The sequence below is a fragment of the Oryctolagus cuniculus genome, chromosome 5 (assembly GCF_051225735.1).
Source record: "Oryctolagus cuniculus isolate XC-2025 breed Fujian yellow rabbit chromosome 5, ASM5122573v1, whole genome shotgun sequence".
Lineage (NCBI taxonomy): Eukaryota > Metazoa > Chordata > Mammalia > Lagomorpha > Leporidae > Oryctolagus > Oryctolagus cuniculus.
This window is the reverse complement of record NC_142871.1, coordinates 2,504,552-2,522,566: the sequence shown is the minus strand read 5'-3', so window position 1 is coordinate 2,522,566 and position 18,015 is coordinate 2,504,552. Positions and strand designations below refer to the sequence as shown.

At 63.8% G+C, this 18,015-nt stretch overlaps 1 protein-coding gene across 2 annotated transcripts; it reads right to left on the bottom strand.

The window, feature by feature from the left end:
• Positions 1-7,673: 7,673 nt before the first annotated feature.
• PRR18 (proline rich 18) lies at positions 7,674-17,637 on the bottom strand. 2 transcript variants are annotated; one of them, XM_089332458.1, is made up of 2 exons: positions 12,164-17,637; positions 7,674-8,633 (listed from the first exon to the last, which is right to left on the bottom strand). In XM_089332458.1, exon 2 carries the CDS (start codon positions 8,600-8,602, stop codon positions 7,811-7,813), a length of 792 nt encoding a protein of 263 aa, XP_089188584.1. In that variant the 5' UTR covers positions 8,603-8,633; positions 12,164-17,637; the 3' UTR covers positions 7,674-7,810. The 2 variants fall into 2 exon arrangements, with proteins under 2 accessions (XP_089188584.1, XP_017195887.4); XM_017340398.4 differs by lacking the exon at positions 12,164-17,637 and adding an exon at positions 8,721-8,853.
• Positions 17,638-18,015: the final 378 nt, after the last annotated feature.

Genomic DNA, 18,015 nt, shown 5'->3' with positions numbered 1-18,015 from the left:
TGCTTGGACGAGGACATGATGACTGTAAGTGTGACTTGGGTCTGGTTTCTCAGAACAGTTATAGACACGTCCCACAGAGACAGATGTGAGCGAGATTAAGCTTTGGAATGGACCTGGGGACGGGTGGGGCTGCCCACAGCGAGCTCCTCCTCCCTCCTGCCCGGAGCTCCCTCCCTCCCGGGGCCTGGGGAGCAGAACACGAGGACAGCGACCTCGTTCTGCCCCATCTGTCCCATTCACCTCTCTCCCTGCTCCTGCCATCCGCTCCCCTCCCAGCCCCATGGCTCCTCGCAGGCCCCATGCCCTCGACATCAGCATATCTAGAACTGACCGTGGAGCAAATCACCCTTGCTTCAGCCAGCGGGCCTGCTGGGTCCAGGGCTGGGGTGGCCCCCAGAGCCCCAGGCTGGTCTCCAGGTGGCTGGTGCCTGGCTGTGGTCAGGGAGGCCAGGCCCATCTCCTTCGCCCCCCTTCACTTCCATCCGCTGGTTCACTCCTCAGAGCAGTCCCCCTGCTGCCCAGCTCCCCGTCTGTCTGCCCAGCTGATCCACTGACAGCTCTAGAGCAGGTGCAGTCTCAACTCCACACGCCGCAATGCGTGATGCACGTGACCAAGTCCCACCCTTGTCTCCTCCTGCGGCCGGCGCAGGGCCCCTCCCCTCCATGCTGTGCTGACAGTATTCTGAGCACGTTTTTTGGCAATTCTGTTCCCCACTCCGTCATTCGTGCAGGAGTGGGTACAATCGGTCTGCGTTGCTAGGTGCCCCTGAAACAGGTGCTGGTAACTTTCTATCCCCAGGAAACCCCCTCCGTGAAAGGGAGATGAACCCTGGGGCAGCGCCGGGATTCGGCTCCGCCCACCACGGTAGTGATTCATGGTGACCACGCAGGGCTGTGAGCTGCTCTAGTCCTGCGTCCTCCCGATGTCTCCCTGCAGCCCCAAGAGTGACCGCAGGTGGCCGCCCCTTGTCCTTTAGACGGGAACAAAGCGTTCACTTGGAGCCGGGTCTCCTGTGCACGGAGCCGGCTTGCTCTCTCCGTGAGGACGCCCCGCAGGGGGCTCACAGAGGTGGCCATTGTCCCCGAGCTGTTTGGCGCCATTGTTGCCGGGCTGCTCTGGGTTGCCACATGCGAGGCTCACACCGTGGATCTGTGCCAGAGGGTGAGACACGCGGGTGACGAGTGACAGCCGAGAGCAACTTGGAAACGGAGGTCCGTGCCACCCCCGGAGGAGAGGATGGGCTAGGATCCGCGTGGGCAGCCCGGCTCGGGCAAGCAGGACTCCTGGTCGCGCCCAGCGTCCCCCAGCCACTGTCGTTCGGCTGGACACCTGGTCTCCTCCCCGGGCCTGGCCCGCTCCCTGGGATGAGGCATTCGTGTGTTCACCCGCTCCACCCGCTCTGAGTGAAGCCATCAAATGGTCGTTTTCCGCCACCTCTGAGCAGTCACCGGAGCTTGCGCGGTGACAGGGACAAGCGCGTGCTTCCACACCCCATCTACCGGGCTGTTCCCGGGGGCGTACAGCAGAGGACTGGGGGTGTGGCTGGGCCTGGGGGCTGTAACTGCCAGGGACTGAGTGTGACCTCGCTGCTCTGGTCCCACCTGAGCCTCCCCTCCCCCACAGCCTCACCGGCAGACACATCCCAGGGGTGCATCCAATCAGGCGGTGAGGACAGCACTCAGAAGCCACGGCGGTGCTTGTCCCATGTCCCACGTTATAAACGCTGTGGGCATTCTGACCCAGTGCACAGCCCCGGGAAGGGGCGGGCGCGGCAGCAGCCTGGTGCCGGGAGGATGGGCGCTGGCCGTGCCCTCTGGGCTCACCGTCGCCAGGGAAACGCTGTGTTTTCTCCTGGATTCCTGTGAGGGCTCCCTCAGCCTCAGATAATGGACATCAGCCAGCGAGGTGTTCATTATGCAAAGGTTGCTTTTCTTCTCTTCTTTTAAATCTATTTTCCTTATTTGAAAGCCAGAGTGACAGAATGAGGCAGCCACACACACACACACACACACACACACACACACCTTCCATCCAACCACTGGTTCACTCCTCAAACAGCTGTGATGGTCAGGGCTGGGCCAGGCCCAAGCCAGGACAGGAGCTTCACTGGGGTCTCCCATGTGGGTGCAGGGGTCTGGCACTGGGGCCGTCTTCTGCTGCTTTCCCAGGCGCACTGGCAGGGAGCTGCATGGGAAGTGGAGCAGCCGGGACATGCACGAGCCAGCGCTCAGAAGTGGCTTAACCTACTGTGCCACAGCACTGGCCCCAAAGGCATTTTTCTAAATAACACAGAGAGAGCGTCACTCAGTGCGCGCTCTGAGGGCAGCGTGGGCAGTGGCTGCCGGCCTTTGTCTCCGTGACGCTGTCAGATTCCCTGCAGGCCTCTGGGATCCGGAGCTCCGCCCCCTGCGAACGTGGGATGCTCCCCACGTGGCTTCTCTGGCAGTCTTGCTGCAGGGAGCCCTCCAGGGTTCTAAACGCACAGCTCGGGAGGCCTTGGACGTAACACCTGTCCCCCCCCTCGGCCCCCACAGCACCAGGCTGGGCCTCAGCGTGATGGTTGGGAACTCCTGGGAGCGAACGCAGCTCTGCCGCTGGCGGGCTGGGAGGCGTCCCGGAAGTCGCTTTGCCTTCCAAGACGCATTTTCTGCCCCTGTGAACAGGCGTGGTGGCTGGGCGCCTGCAGCCCGCCCATGTGTGCAGAGTACCTGGTGCACAACCCAACCCGCCGTGAGTCTGAGGCCGTGGGAGAAGCTGGCTCTGGGAACCCATGTGGAGCCTGCCTGGGCAGGTGCCTGACAGCCTCTCCTGCTGTCACCAAAGAGAAGCCACCTTAGGCTCTTCACGCAGGGGCACTCACCTGTACCACACTGGCTTTGGAAGCGCTGTGTGCGTGTGCTGGCACACGAGTGTGCACAAAGACACAAGCGTGGGAAGGAGGACGAGGGCAGTGCGGCCACAGCTCTGCCGGCTCCCACGGAAGCCACAGGAGGCCTGCAGAGCCTGAATCCAGGGCTCCTAGACGAGCAGGAAGAAGAGAGAGAGAGAGAAAGAGAGAGCGAGCGAGCATCATGGAAGCGGCAGCAGCCATGGAAGGGGCCCACGGGGAGCAAAGCAACCAGCCAAGAGCCGGTGGGAAGAAGGAGAGGAGAGGAGACGGGAGGACGAGCAGTCGGATGACGGCAGAGAGAGGTCTGGCAGGACACCCGCTCACATGCTTCCGCCCGCCATGGGGCCACGGGTGGCACAGAGGCGAACCCAGCAGTCGGGCAGAGCAGCCAGGGCCCAGGCGAACCCCACCCTACGCTCCCTCCACCGCCAATCCCATCAAAACCCGCCCGGGAGACCCGGATTGGGTTCCAGCGTCCGTGGCCTTGTGTGGCACCATCTCCCATACTAGAACAGTGCATAAAGTGGGCCACGGAGCCGTCGGCCCAGGCCACGGGAGCGCCGGCCCCCTTACTGCTCTACCGGCACAGAAGTGATGCAGGATGTCCCGCGTGCCACAAAGGCGATGTGCACCTTGGTCTTACCAGGGCGTCTTTCTGTTTAAAAGGAAAGTGCTTTGCTATCTGTCGCTCCCCGTCTTCGTGGGGGAACGACGTGGGGGAACGACACTAAACCCTGCCTAGGCTTCATATCCGAGTCACGGCACCATTATGTCTCTCCCCCTCTTCGCGGAGGAACAACACAGGACCCTGCGCTGTTCTTTTGTCTGCTCGGCCCTCCCCGGGTTTGCTGCTGGTTCTTCCCGGGTTGGCTACCGTCCCTTCCACCTCCGTGGAAGGGCAGTACCCCCTGCCACTTTCCCCACTTCCGCGGGGGAGCGGCACACCGCCGGCCGGCTCTCTCGGGGGCTGCACAGGTGTTCCTTCAGATAGATGTTCCCCTTAGATGTTCCTGGTGCATGTTGTCTCTCTCCTCCTTTATAGTCCTCTTCCACCAATCCCAACTCTGCTACCCACACGCCGAGTACGCTGCTCTCCTCCAATCAGGAGTAGGTCCTACAGTTTATTGGTTGAACTGGAGGCAGCTGTGTAGAAGCTGTTTCCTCCCTTCTCAGCGCCATATTGTGGGAGAGCAGATGCATAGAATAAGTCTTAATTCCAGTAACTTAGTCTAGTCCGAGTTGCTCCCAGTTGCTCCCCACACTATCTACTTCCATTTCCCCACAAGCCTTTTTTTTTTCATTGACAGGCAGAGTTAGTGAGAGAAAGAGACAGAGAGAAAGGTCTTCCTTCCATTGGTTCACTCCCCAGATGGCCACTACGGCCAGCACTGCACCAATCCGAAGTCAGGAGCCAGGTGCTTCTCCTGGTCTCCCATAGGGTGCAGGGCCCAAGCACTTGGGCCATCCTCCACTGCACTCCCGGGCCACAGCAGAGAGCTGGCCTGGAAGAGGAGCAACCAGGACAGAATCTGGCGCCCCAACCGGGACTAGAACCCGGGGTGCCAGCGCCAGATTATCCAAGTGAGCCGCGGCGCTAGCCTCTTTTTTTTTTTTTTTTTTTTTTTTTTTTTTTTTTTTTAAAGATTTATTTACTTGAAAGGGAGAGTGAGAGAGAGAGAGAGAGGAAGAGACCAAGAAGAGAGATCTTCCATCAACTGATTCACTCCTCAAATGCCCGCAACAGCCAGAGCTGGGCCAGGCCAGGACTCCACCTGGGCCTCCCATGTGGGTGGCAGGGTCCTCTGCTGCCTCCCAGGAAGCTGGACCAGAAGCGGGGTGGCCGGACTGGAAGCGGCACTGCAATGTGGGACGCAGGCCGCCGGCAGCACCTTGAGCGGCTGAGCCACAGCGCCTGCTGTGAGCCCACAGGGGCTCTCGTTGATCAGAAAGGCTGGCACTGTAAGACTTCCCTTGAATAGCAGCACAGGTGGCTGACGAGCCGGCTAATAGACAGGTACAAAACTGTGACTCTGGAGCCCAGGTCCCACTGACTGACCACCCTAAAATGAGCTGCGCCACTTCTGGGGAACCACAGAAACCAAACATCCCAACGTTTTGGCACCAGCTTCCTCTAACAACAAAGCAGATCCACAGAAACCCGCCCGGGGCCAGCACCCGGGATTCAGTCACGTTTGCACGCGGGTCTTTGGGATTCGCAGGCTCTGGCGCGCACTCGGGGGCCTGTGGTTTCCTCTCGTCTCCTGCACGGTCCCCTCTGGGGTGGGCTCTTCCTCGCCCCCCCAGGGCACAGCACACTCACATGGAGCTGCTCCCGGGAGACCGGAGGCGTGGGCTGCCTGCCTTCAGACTCCCACGGACAGCGTTCATCGCTGTTTTCCTCCGCCGGCTCCAAGGCCAAGGCGAGCCACAGGAATGATCTTTCGGCGACGCGGTGGCCCTAGGCACTGCTCAGACGGCCGCTTTCACTTCTGATTGGAGGCCCACCAGTCTGACATCAGGCACAGGAAGCTGCTCTGGCGACTGCACACAGGAACACTTCTCGACGAGTCTGTGAGCTTTGCAAAATATACGCAAATTCCGTGCAAACTGTCGTCACGTGGTCCGCAATTTCGGGAGTTTGATGTCAGGAGTGGAGCCCTCGGGGGAAGGCTTAGGGTGCTGGCCAGGGAGCTCGGGGCGACTCGATTATCACTGAGAATCCCGGCCCTGGGCACCGGAGCCAGCGGTGAGCACGGCGTGGGCGCGTCCTGACTGGTCCCCAAGCCCCTACAAAGAAACACAGGCCAGGGGGCCAGCGCCGTGGCTCACATGGTTAATCCTCCACCTGCAGCGCCAGCATCCCATATGGGCGCCGGGTTCTAGTCCCAGCTGCCCCTCTTCCAGTCCAGCTCTCTGCTGTGGCCCGGGAGTGCAGTGGAGGATGGCCCAAGTGCTTGGGCCCTGCACCCGCATGGGAAACCAGGAGGAAGCACCTGGCTCCTGGCTTCAGATCGGCACAGCGCCGGCCATAGCAGCCATTTGGGGGGTGAACCAACAGAAGAAAGACCTTTCTCTATCTCTACCTCTCACTGTCTATAACTCTACCTCTCAAATAAAAGAGAGAGAAACACAGGCCAGTGACTTCCTCCTTTATTTAAACACCAAGAAACTGCAGCACAGTGAGTCGGACACATCCTCAACACGTCAGTCACAGCAGTGGACGGACAGCAGGGGGCGCGCACGGCCGAGGGAGGACAAGGCACATGGACTCTCGCTGACGAACGCCTGGGACGGTGTGCGAGGATGCAAGCTGCTGCCAGTAGGAGACGGAGATGGGGCGGGACGACGGGCGGACACGGACGCCTGGCACACTGGGGCAGAGCCAGCGAGGTGCTTCCCAAAGCCAGGCCTCTGGGGACGCCACCAGGAGTCTTCAAAATGCGGTCACCGTAACCAGGGGCAGAAACCCAGGCATGTCACTCACCCACCCCGACGCCACCCCAGAGCCAGCACCGTGCACCTGCCTCGCCGTGCACTGCACAGGACTGGCCGTGGCTCACAGGGTGGTGGACATGAGAAGCACCGCTGTCCAGGGTCGCGCCCCTCCGGCTCTCCTGGACCAGGACTGCTCACTCTGCCTCTCGTGTCCTAACCCACTGGCTTTAAGTAAAAGAGAAACCGTTTCTCCACATTTAAATAGGGGCCACAAAACAGAAATTACTGGCAAGGCTGGGGGTCGGGCTGCTGAGGCAGCGCCCCCCAAAACTGAGACACTTCACAGCTAACTAAACCGTGCTTACACCGAGACGGGTTGGGGGAGAAACCTCCACGAGAGAAGTAGAAAACTTGTTAAAAATGTAAGGCTTCCATGTAAAGTTAAGACGAGACACGCCAGGGTCTACGGATGAACACTACACGGGGTGGCTTTCGGGAAGCAAGTCAGAAGCTGAGGTAATCCACGACTCCTGGGGCTCAGCCTGAGCCGCCCACCCCACCTCCTTCTCATGCCTGGAATCAAGCAGACCCAGGTGCAAGGCGGCTCCTCCCCGGGGGCCTGCAGCCAGCCGGGGACCAGGCAGAGAACACAGCATTTCAAACCGGCACACACAACTGCACAGAGCCAGCGAGCCTCTGAGCTCCAGAGAGACCCAAAGGGCTAAAACCAGCCAGCCTCCCCCACCCAGAGGCCTCCTGCTCCCCGGGCAAAGTCCAGAACATTCCGTGCTGCCCAGGGAGTCGCACATTTCTGCCCCCCCCCCCACCACGTGCTTGCTGCTTCCTTTCCTAGCACAAAAGATACTTTGTGAGCACTTCAAAGAAAGAGGTCATCCAGCAGACACCTGTGTGACCCAGCGCAGGCACCTGTGGCTGGGGGCATGCAGGTGCATCTCCGTGCGCGTGACCACGTGGGTGCACCTGTGCGTGGGCGTGCACGGAGCACAGGGTCGGTGATGTCACCTGCAGCCTCTTCACCAGGCGCCTGGCTCCAGGTGGCAACTTCGCGCTCGCTTCCGAGACTGGAGATTAGAATACAAAGCTTCGATTTTCAGAACATCCAGCATTGTTGAGCCGGGAGACAACACAGTCACACAGGTAGCACCACGTCCCCGCAGTCCAGTAGGCGCCCCCTCCCTGGCGACAGCGATGCAGCCCGGGGCGCGCCCCTGGGCACATGGCCGAGGCACTTTCGCGGTAAGGGCACCTCCGGGAGTCCAGAGGCGGCGGAAGGGTGCACAGTGGGGGCTTCTCGCCGAGACCAAGGCGGCAGCAGGTGGGCCGCGGGAGGCTGTGTCCCTCGCGGGCCCGCGGTGCTCACCCGTGTCCAGGAGACGGGGATGCCATCACAGGCGGCTGTGGGTCTCCCGCCCGCGCCCCCGAGTCCTGGAAGCAGCGGTGGGCGGGCCCGCGGCCCGCAGGGCTCACAGTGTGCTCAGCCGCTGCGGGGCGTCCAGGTGCGCGGCGCGGCCCCGCCCGGCGGCAGCCGACTCCACGCCGCGCAGCCACTCGGTGCACTTGCGCACCACGCCCTCGTCCGGGGCCTCGGCCTCCTCCTCGTACTCCACGTCGTCGTACTTGTGCCGCTCGTTGAGCAGCGACACCTGCAGCACCGGGCGCAGGCCGCCGGGCAGCAGCGGCGCGCGGGGCAGCGGGCGGCAGGCGAGGCCCGCGGCCGGGGGCGCGGCGGGGCCGCCCCTCCGCGGGCCGGGGCCGGTGGCCAGCGGCGAGGGGAAGGACCGGCGGGGCCGCGCCAGCAGCTGCTTCTCCAGGTGGCGCCTCTGGATGACCAGGATGGCCTCCGGCGTGAGGCTCAGCGAGAAGCGCACGGCGTCGTCGGGCCCGGGACCCGCGCCGGCCGCCGCGTTCGGGCCGGTGCCGGCCGGCCGGGGCGTGGCGCACGTGGCCGGGGCCCCTGCGCGTCCGGGCGAGGCCTGGGGCGGGGCGCGCGGAGGGGCGGGCGGCTGCGTCCTGCTCGGGCCGGGGCCGGGGCCGCGCCGGGCCGGCGGCTTCTTCAGGGTGGCCGAGGGCCAGGAGCTGGAGAGCAGCGCCGCGGGCCGCTCGGGGGGCCGCCTCTTCTTCTCCGCGGCGGCCAGGGGCGGCGCGGGCGGGGGCGCGGGCGCGGGCGCGCAGGGCCTCCGGGGCGGCAGGCGCGCGGCGGCGCCCCCCGCGGCCGGGGCTGGCGGTGGCGGCGGCGGCCTGGGCGGGAAGGGCATGGCGCGGCCGGGCGGGCGGGTCGTCAGGGGCCTGCAAGAAGAGGGCGGGTCTGAGCCGCCGCGCGCGGCCCTGCCCACCTGGCGCGGGGGTCGGCCCCGCGCTCCCCCGCACACCCACCTGCGTGCAGCCGCCGCGCCTCTGGCCTCTTCACATGCCCGCGCCCAAGTCCCCGCCCCTCCCCTCCTCCCGGAGCTGGGGGCGCCCGTTGTCTGGGCGCCGCCCGGGCCGGACCCCGCGGGCACGGCCAGCAGCCGCGGACGGCGCGCGGGTGCCGGCGCCGCCCGGTTCACACCGCGCCGCGCTGCGCCGGGCCGGGCGGCGGGAGGAGGAGCCGGCGCTGTCCGGGGACGCGGGCCTGCCAGGTCCGGGGCTGCGCCCGCGGTGTCACAGCCAAGCGCTGGAAGCAGGGGGCCGAGTGCCCGAGCTCGGGGCCCGGCGTCCCAGGGCTCCCCCAGCTGGCCCGCCCATGGCAGGGGGTTGGTGTCGGCCGGGGAGCAGCTGGAGTGGCCCGCCCCAGGGCCTCTGACACGTGGGCGACCCCGCTGGCACCATTCTGGCATCACAGAGAAAGCTGGAGATCAGAGGTGGGGCGCTAACGTGAGCGCGGCCCGTGCCAGCAGTCCTGGCGGGACGTCTTCCCTGCCCCAAGGGAACTGGGCGCTACCAGTCCGGGCCGACGAGGCGGCTGGAGCGCAGGGAATTCTCACCGCCTGCACAGCCACACTCAACCCTGCAGGTGCAGCTCCAGCCCGCAGCCCACAGCCCACAGCCATCTGCGGGCTCCGGCCAGGCCCAGGCTGTTCACGTTTGAAGCGGAGGTCCTAGAGTGGGTGTGTCTGCAGGGGTGGGGTGGGGTGGGGTGGGTGTGTCTGCAGGGGTGGGGTGGAGGCAGGACTCGACCAGAACCAACTCTGTGGGCGCAACGGGAGGGACAGACCGTGGAGGAAGACAACCGCTGGATACGGCCGTCCACGTGGAGTCTCGCAGATCTGGCGCCCATGCGGGGTCTGCCCCACTCCCGCTTCTTCACGGCAGGGGGCTTCACAGTAAGGATGGTGGGGACTGAGGGTGACTGACAGCTCAGGGAAATGGGGCTTCCAGAGGCTGGCTCCTGCCCACCAGACAGCTCCCAGGGGATGGGAGAGGCCCCAAACCCAGGAGTTTCAGGAGGGGAGGGGGGTCGCTGGCAGAGGTGACCGGATGGAGGGCCCCGCTGCCACCCCTAGTGACCGGGCATTTTTAAGCCAAGAAGAGTGGATCAGAGCAGGGCACACGACTGCCGGGCAAAGGAACTGGACCCCTCCATCTGCCCAGCCCAGCAGCCTGCAGCTGGCGGAGCCGTGTGCCCCTTCAGAAACAGCAAAGTAAACGCTGGGTGCTGCCAGCTCCCTCCGGGCCGCCAGAGCAGGTGCGTGCGCCTCGGGGGGTGAGCAGCACTTCACAGCACAGTGACGGCCAGGAGCCCGAGCAGGGGTGCCTCAGGGGGGTGAGCAGGACTTCACAGCACAGTGACGGCCAGGAGCCCGAGCAGGGGTGCCTCAGGGGGGTGAGCAGGAACTCACACAGCACAGTGACGGCCAGGAGCCCGAGCAGGGGTGCCTCAGGGGGGTGAGCAGGACCTCACACAGCACAGTGACGGCCAGGAGCCCAAGCAGGGGTGCCTCAGGGGGGTGAGCAGGAACTCACACAGTTAGCACAGTGACGGTCAGGAGCCCGAGCAGGGGTGCCTTGGGGGGTGAGCGGGACCTCACAGTTAGCACAGTCACGGCCAGGAGCCTGAGCAGGGGTGCCTCGGGGGTGAGCAGGACCTCACACAGCACAGTGACGGCCAGGAGCCCAAGCAGGGGTGCCTCAGGGGGGTGAGCGGGACCTCACGCAGTTAGCACAGTGACGGCCAGGAGCCCGAGCAGGGGTGCCTCGGGGGTGAGCAGGACCTCACACAGTTAGCACAGTGACGGCCAGGAGCCCGAGCAGGGGTGCCTCGGGGGTGAGCAGGACCTCACCCAGCACAGTGATGGCCAGGAGCCCGAGCAGGGGTGCCTCAGGGGGGTGAGCAGGACCTCACACAGTTAGCACAGTGACGGCCAGGAGCCCGAGCAGGGGTGCCTCAGGGGTGAGCAGGAACTCACAGTCAGCACAGTGACGGTCAAGAGCCCGAGCAGGGGTGCCTCAGGGGGGTGAGCAGGAACTCACACAGCACAGTGACGGCCAGGAGCCCGAGCAGGGGTGCCTTGAGGGGTGAGCAGGACCTCACACAGCACAGTGACGGCCAGGAGCCCGAGCAGGGGTGCCTCAGGGGGGTGAGCAGGAACTCACACAGCACAGTGACGGCCAGGAGCCCGAGCAGGGGTGCCTTGAGGGGTGAGCAGGACCTCACACAGCACAGTGACGGCCAGGAGCCCGAGCAGGGGTGCCTCAGGGGTGAGCAGGAACTCACACAGCACAGTGATGGCCAGGAGCCCGAGCAGGGGTGCCTCAGGGGGGTGAGCGGGACCTCACGCAGTTAGCACAGTGACGGCCAGGAGCCCGAGCAGGGGTGCCTCAGGGGGGTGAGTGGGACCTCACACAGTTAGCACAGTGACGGCCAGGAGCCCGAGCAGGGGTGCCTCGGGGGTGAGCAGGACCTCACGCAGCACAGTGATGGCCAGGAGCCCGAGCAGGGGTGCCTCAGGGGGGTGAACAGGACCTCACACAGTTAGCACAGTGACGGCCAGGAGCCCGAGCAGGGGTGCCTCGGGGGTGAGCAGGAACTCACACAGTCAGCACAGTGACGGTCAGGAGCCCGAGCAGGGGTGCCTCAGGGGGGTGAGCAGGAACTCACACAGCACAGTGACGGCCAGGAGCCCGAGCAGGGGTGCCTTGAGGGGTGAGCAGGACCTCACACAGCACAGTGACGGCCAGGAGCCCGAGCGGGGTGCCTCGGGGGTGAGCAGGACCTCACACAGTTAGCACAGTGACGGCCAGGAGCCCGAGCAGGGGTGCGTCAGGGGGGTGAGCGGGACCTCACAGTTAGCACAGTGACGGTCAGGAGCCCGAGCAGGGGTGCCTCAGGGGGGTGAGCGGGACCTCACACAGTTAGCACAGTGACGGCCAGGAGCCCGAGCAGGGGTGCCTCAGGGGGGTGAGCGGGACCTCACAGTTAGCACAGTGACGGTCAGGAGCCCGAGAAGGGGTGCCTCGGGGGTGAGCAGGACCTCACACAGTTAGCACAGTGACGGCCAGGAGCCCGAGCGGGGTGCCTCGGGGGTGAGCGGGACCTCACGCAGTTAGCACAGTGACGGCCAGGAGCCCGAGCAGGGGTGCCTCGGGGGTGAGCAGGACCTCACACAGTCAGCACAGTGACGGCCAGGAGCCCGAGCAGGTGCATGCACCTCGGGGTGAGGCCTGGGAAGTGGGTGGGTGTCTGTCACTGGTCCTCCGGGCCTGGCGCCGTGGCTATTACACCTTCTCTCTGGTTGGCTTTTACTGCTGTGACGATCCCCAGCGAGAAGGCCACTAAGAGAAGCTAAGTTTCGGGGGGGGGGGGGGGCTGGAAAGCAACGAAGAGGCAATTCACTTACAACTGACGTGGCGCTGCACGGCATCCTGGGAACACGCGGTGACAGCGTCTACACTGAACATGCGTGCTGAGGTCAGCTCACAGTTCTGGGTCCGTCTGTTACGGAAGGTGACCTGTGGAACGCATGGCTCCTGTCCCTCATGAGGTCACTAGATGCGCCGTCCAGTAGGCTGACCCGAGAGGTGAGAGAGCACACCCAAGCACGGGCCTTTAGAACTGTCCGCACCTCCTACTTGCGGCATTTAATCTTCAAATTAAATTTGACTTTCGAATTCCAAATATTACAGTAACACGCCATTGTTCTGCCAAGGTTGTGTCAGTCAAGACTTTCCATTCTAACAGTGAAGACACTGCACGGGGAATGTGTCCCTCACTAAAATAAAATAGCAGGAAAATGACATCCAGGCCCAACGAGAGGGAGAGGGCGGCGTCCCAGTCCAAGTCCTGTGATCTGCTCTGCCCGGAGGGGCCGTGGCTGCGATCCCGCTGGACCGAGTGCCCGGGTCCCCCCTGAATGCACCCTCACGCAGGCACGGACGTGGCGCTCCGGCGTCTGCAGAAGTGGAACTAAGGGTAGGCGTATCTTCGTGCAAAGAGAAACCCAGGCCGTTTTCCCATAGTGCCTTATTGTCCATGAACTTTTTTTTTTACTTTTTTATTTTTTATTTTTTTGACAGGCAGAGTTAGACAGTGAGAGAGAGACAGAGACAGAGAGAAAGGTCTTCCTTCTGTTGGTTCACCCTCCAATGGCCACTATGGCCGGCACTGCGCCGATCCGAAGCCAGGAGCCAGGTGCTTCTCCTGGTCTCCCATGGGGTGCAGGGCCCAAGCACCTGGGCCATCCTCCACTGTACTCCCTGGTCACAGCAGAGAGCTGGCCTGGAAGAGGGGCAACCGGGACTAGAATGCAGCACCCATATGGGATGCCGGCGCCGCAGGCGGAGGATTAACCAAGTGAGCCACGGCGCCGGCCCCCCCACGTGTCTGCTGCCCATGTTCTCACGGGGTCACCAGGGAGCAGAGTCACCCGTGGTCACCTACACCAGGAGCCACAGCTCTACGACGTTTATTTTCTCAGTCTCTTGGTCGGCTCTGCTAAGGCCTGTTATCCTTAGTTCATTCATTCAGACACTCAAGCCGTAAACAGGCCACACACTGCCTCCCTAATTATTCCCATTCACCATCTGCTGTGCTCCATTTCCGTGCATGGATTTTAAATTTATTTTTGTGTGTCTGAAAGAGACCAAGAAAGAAACAGTGAGAGATCTTTCCACCGGCTGGGTCACTCCCCAAACGCCTGTAGAACCAGGGCCAGGCCGGGCAGGGCCAAGGCCAGGAGGCCGCGGCTCCATCCAGGTCTCCCACGTCAGTGCCAGGGAAGCTGGGCTCGGAGCTGGCACTGGCGCTCAGGCCCAGGCGTCCGCGGAGGCGTCGGAAACGCTGTAGCAGACGCCCACCCTGACGTCTGTGCTTTGCCTGACGTAATTTACATAATTTACTCGATGCAGCAGTAGGCAGTCAAATGTCTGGAACCAAAACTAGACCTGAATTTTAAAACAGGAAAAACTAACACTAGCTTTTAGAAATCCCACTATTTAGAAGTAGGAACTTGTCAATCGCTTTGAACCGCCTCCCTTTCTTCTAACACGGTCTGTTCTATGAACGGCCTTGGGACGGAAGAACAGTCGGGGCATCCTAGATGCTGAAGTCTTCCTCCTCGCCACTCAGATAACAACAGGCAGTGCCTACGCGCATGAAATCATCCATTCTATCCGGGTTCTTCCACTTCCGCTCCTGAGCCTGTGACAGAAGTAGGAGGAACGCATTTCACAGGTAAGAAACCAAGGCGGAACCAATCGGCACACAACTGGCCCCTGGCCAAGGGCGCCCCCTGCAGGCAGAGGCTGGGAGCACACGTCCCTCGAGGCCCAGGCGTCTTTCTGTACTCTGCAGTCCTCCAGCTCTTAATTACCAAGGGCCCCAAAGAGCTTGGGCTTGTGGGCCTGACCTACTGACGTTAGCAAACCTCACTAAATTTTTTTTTTTTTTTGACAGGCAGAGTGGACAGTGAGAGAGAGAGAGACAGAGAGAAAGGTCTTCCTTTGCCGTTGGTTCACCCTCCAATGGCCACCGTGCTGATCCAAAGCCAGAAGCCAGGTGCTTCTCCTGGTCTCCCATAGGGTGCAGGGCCCAAGCACTTGGGCCATCCTCCACTGCACTCCCTGGCCACAGCAGAGAGCTGGCCTGGAAGAGGGGCAACCGGGACAGAATCTGGTGCCCTGACCGGGACTAGAACCCGGTGTGCCAGCGCTGTAAGGCGGAGGATTAGCCTAGTGAGCCGCAGCACCAGCTACTAATGTATGTTTAATGGGAAAAGAACAGTGTGTTCTACAGCAAATGAGAGGCGGGGCCAGAGGGCCATGGAAGGCTGCCCTCCACACCACTCAGTTCAGTCCTGGCCGTCACGGTGGGAAAAGCACTGGCAGGCTCGGCGTACTCGCGGGAACGGCCCAGGCGCGCCTCCTCGGCTGTGTCTCCCGGTGAACGTGCCCGCCCCCAAGGCTGACCCTAGTCCCAGCTGATGTAGTGAGCTCTCCGCTCTGACAGCAAAACGTAGCATTTGCTTCCTCCTCCTAACAACCTGGAGAGAAGCGAAGCCGCCAAGAGCTGGGGTCAGCCAGGAGAAAGCCAGCCTCCACCACTGCCAGGCCTGGCGCGGCGGCCGTAGTCATGCACTCAGGTGGTGGCGCTGGTTACCAGGGGCAAACCTAGGTGTGTCCAGAGACGGCTCGCGGCGGCACGGGTGGCGCTCAAGCCCTGAGCCTCGTCCTCCACGGTGACCGAGGGCTGCCTCCACGCAGCAGGTCCCTGTCAGCGCGCTCATCCTCGGCGGCTGCGGTTCACTGTGCGACGCGTTAAATGCAAACACCAGACACTTCCCCAGCGTGCTCCCACGCCCCCCAGGAAAAGCATCTAGGTTGAAGTTGTTCAAAGCCAGCACTGGGCGTGGGCACACTGGGAGCACGAGGTGGTGGCAGGGGCTCCACTGCCCTGGAGCAGGCCCACCCCAGGAACCAACACGCGGACCGGGTGTTTCCCACGGAGCCACTACAAACTCAACCGCAGCTTCCACGGGGCTCGGTACACGCACAGTAACTGAAGTGAGTGTGCAAACATCCTCCCGGCTAGGTCTGCACTTCCAGAGATGGCGTAAATGGTGTTGGAAGAGCAGAGCGGGACAAAGGCCGTTCTCTGGGTCCCCTCGGCCTGGGGATACAAAGGGAGGCAGTGTGCAAGCCTGACCATCACTGTGCCCTCGCCTGCCCGAGACCCTTGCCCGCAGGTCACCTGCGGTCACCGCCGTACGCAGGGCAGGGCCCAGTTCCTGACACCGACTCCGCTGGGATTAGAAGCTGCCACGAGGCCCTGTCAGCACGGCTGCTCTCCCTGCTGGGCAGCCCGCCCTGCCCCTGCTGCCCGCCCTGTCCCAGCTGCCCGCGCCACCCCTGCTGCCCAGGCCCTCAGCTATGCGTGGGGCGCACTCTAGGGGCACCCGGGTGTGACCCGAGGACATCCACGGAGCCTCGGGCTGCAGCCACCTCACACCACGCCCCCTCTTCAGTAGCCCATGCACTGATGGCCACGTACTGGGTGGGCACCGTCCACCGCTTACTCTTCCCAGCGGTCCCAGAGTCATCACCAACCCAACTTCAGTCTTAAGTCTTGACTCAGATGAGCACACGGAGGCTCACGGGGTAGGGCACTTGCTGGAGCTGCGGTGGAGGGACACCCAGGCCCTTAGGACAGGGGTCGGCGGAGGCAGTCCTAGCTGGGCCGCCTCCTGGGTCCAAGCAGCCCGCCCCTGAAGCCACCAGACAATCCCAGGAACACACCCAGAGTGCAGCTGTGCTGTCAGGTTGTGGTGACAGGAGTGAACCTGCCCTGCTATGGGCCAGCCGCAGGAGCAGCTGGGAGACAGGGCAGGCGGTGGGCCGCTGTGGCACACGGAAGACAGCCAGCGCAGGGCGTACCACGCACCACGGCGGCCAGGACCTGCAGCCACGCTCGGAAGCGGCAGGGCCCTCCCTGGGGCGCCATCCCCACAGCTGTGCAGGGGTCTCGTGGGGGTCTCTGGGCTGACTTCCAGGCTGAAATGGGCTACTCCCGAGGGAGCCCGCCTCCTGCCCCTACGCCCAGGCTCCCCGGCCGTCCGCGGCCTCTGCTCCCCTCCCAGGGAAGGAAACGAGCAAACTCCACTGAATCTGCACTTGAACTCCGAACCTGCAGGCCCCGGGGACCTGGGCACGGGCGGCTCCGGCAAGCATCACATTTCCAAGAGCACAGCTCCCCGCCTGCGCAGTCCCCGCTCACGCATCGCTAGTCCTTCCTACCCCCGCCCCCACGGTCCCGGACATCCTGGCTAGGCCTGAGGCCATCCGCCGACCCATCACGGAAGCCTGAGCGCCACACAGGCAGGCGGGTGTCTCCTCGCCCCTCGGTGCAGGAACAGCCCCTTCTGCGCCCCAAGGCCACGCCCCACCCGATGGGGGGCGTCTTCACGCAAAGCTGCTCCACAGGCCCCTGGGGACCTCCTGCGTGCCCAGCGCACAGCCAGGCGCCTCCAGGTGCCACTTCCGGTGCACTAACCCCCGTGGAGGCCTCCGACTCGTCTTCCGTCTGGGGAGGCCGGCTCCTTTTAGACAGCCTGCAGGCTCTGCTCACCGCGCGTCACTGCCCCTGCAGGGGTCAGCTGCTGCTTGAGTCACGATGTTCCAGCTGACCTGTCCTCTCCTGCTGACTTCCAGAGGGAAGAGGGCCCCTTTCTTCAGTCAGATCAAACCCTCAGCAAATCAGGACCCAGGGCAAGCCAACACCACCTGGATGGGGCAGGTCTCCACGGGGAGAGCACGCCGCAGGGGCAGTCCTGGCGACACGCAGGCCTCTGCGCGCCCTGTGCTACCGCAGGCGGCGTGGACCGTGGGTGTCCACAAACCAGGACTCCTTGCCCAGGCCGTGGGGCTGTGAGCAGGCGGACGTGGACGGGCCAGGTGCCTGGAGGGCGCATGCCCAGCCTTCCTCTGCCCTGTCTGTCCTGAGAACCAGGGTCTCCTCCGTGTTTACTACCACTGCTGCTCCTCAGCGGTGCACGCGCGGCCTGGCCCCGAGCTGGCCGTCTGCACTCAGCCAGCGTCCTGGGGGTCGCCGGGCCGGGCAGGGGTGACCTGCAGAGGCGTGCCTCTGACTGCCGACGTCCTTCGGGGCTGCCCCGGCCTCCTCTCCTGCCACGCCCCCACTGCCCTCCTTGGCGACGTCCGCCTGAATTAGCTACAACGCCCGGCCATCGCCTCCTGCCTTGCAGGGGCTCGCACCTCTGCCCACCTCCCCACTGTTCCCTGCACAACACTGTCCCGGCACTCGCGCAGCAGGCTGACTGCGAGCAGTCACTCCGCCACCGCCCAGGCTGCCCTGCCTCCCACACCACCGCCACGCTGGCGTCTGCCTGGCCACCCTTGACCGTACACACCCGCCAGCAACTGACCAGCTGAGGGGCGGGGGGGGGGGGGGTACAGCGGGGGTTACTGGGCTCTCTCCTCCAAGGCCCGGCCCTACCACACTGCCCTCCCAGGGCTCTGGCCAGTGACCCCACCTCCAGCCCTGGGGCAAAAGCAGCCGCCCCTCCCCCGCCGCCCCGGGCCACGAGGGCCACTTCTCCGCCCTCCTCCTGGACTTGCACAGCCCCGCGACCGTTCACGTCTGCCCAGTGGCGTGGGGACACAGCCCCTCACCTGGTTTTCTACAGAAAAGCTGCCCTGTGCCTGACCTGTTTTACTGAAATCAATCATTTCAAGTGTT

Coding starts and splice junctions, on each gene's coding strand:
- PRR18 (XM_089332458.1), bottom strand. CDS start 8,602: ATGCCCTTCCCGCCCAGGCCGCCGCCGCCACCGCCAGCCCCGGCCGCG.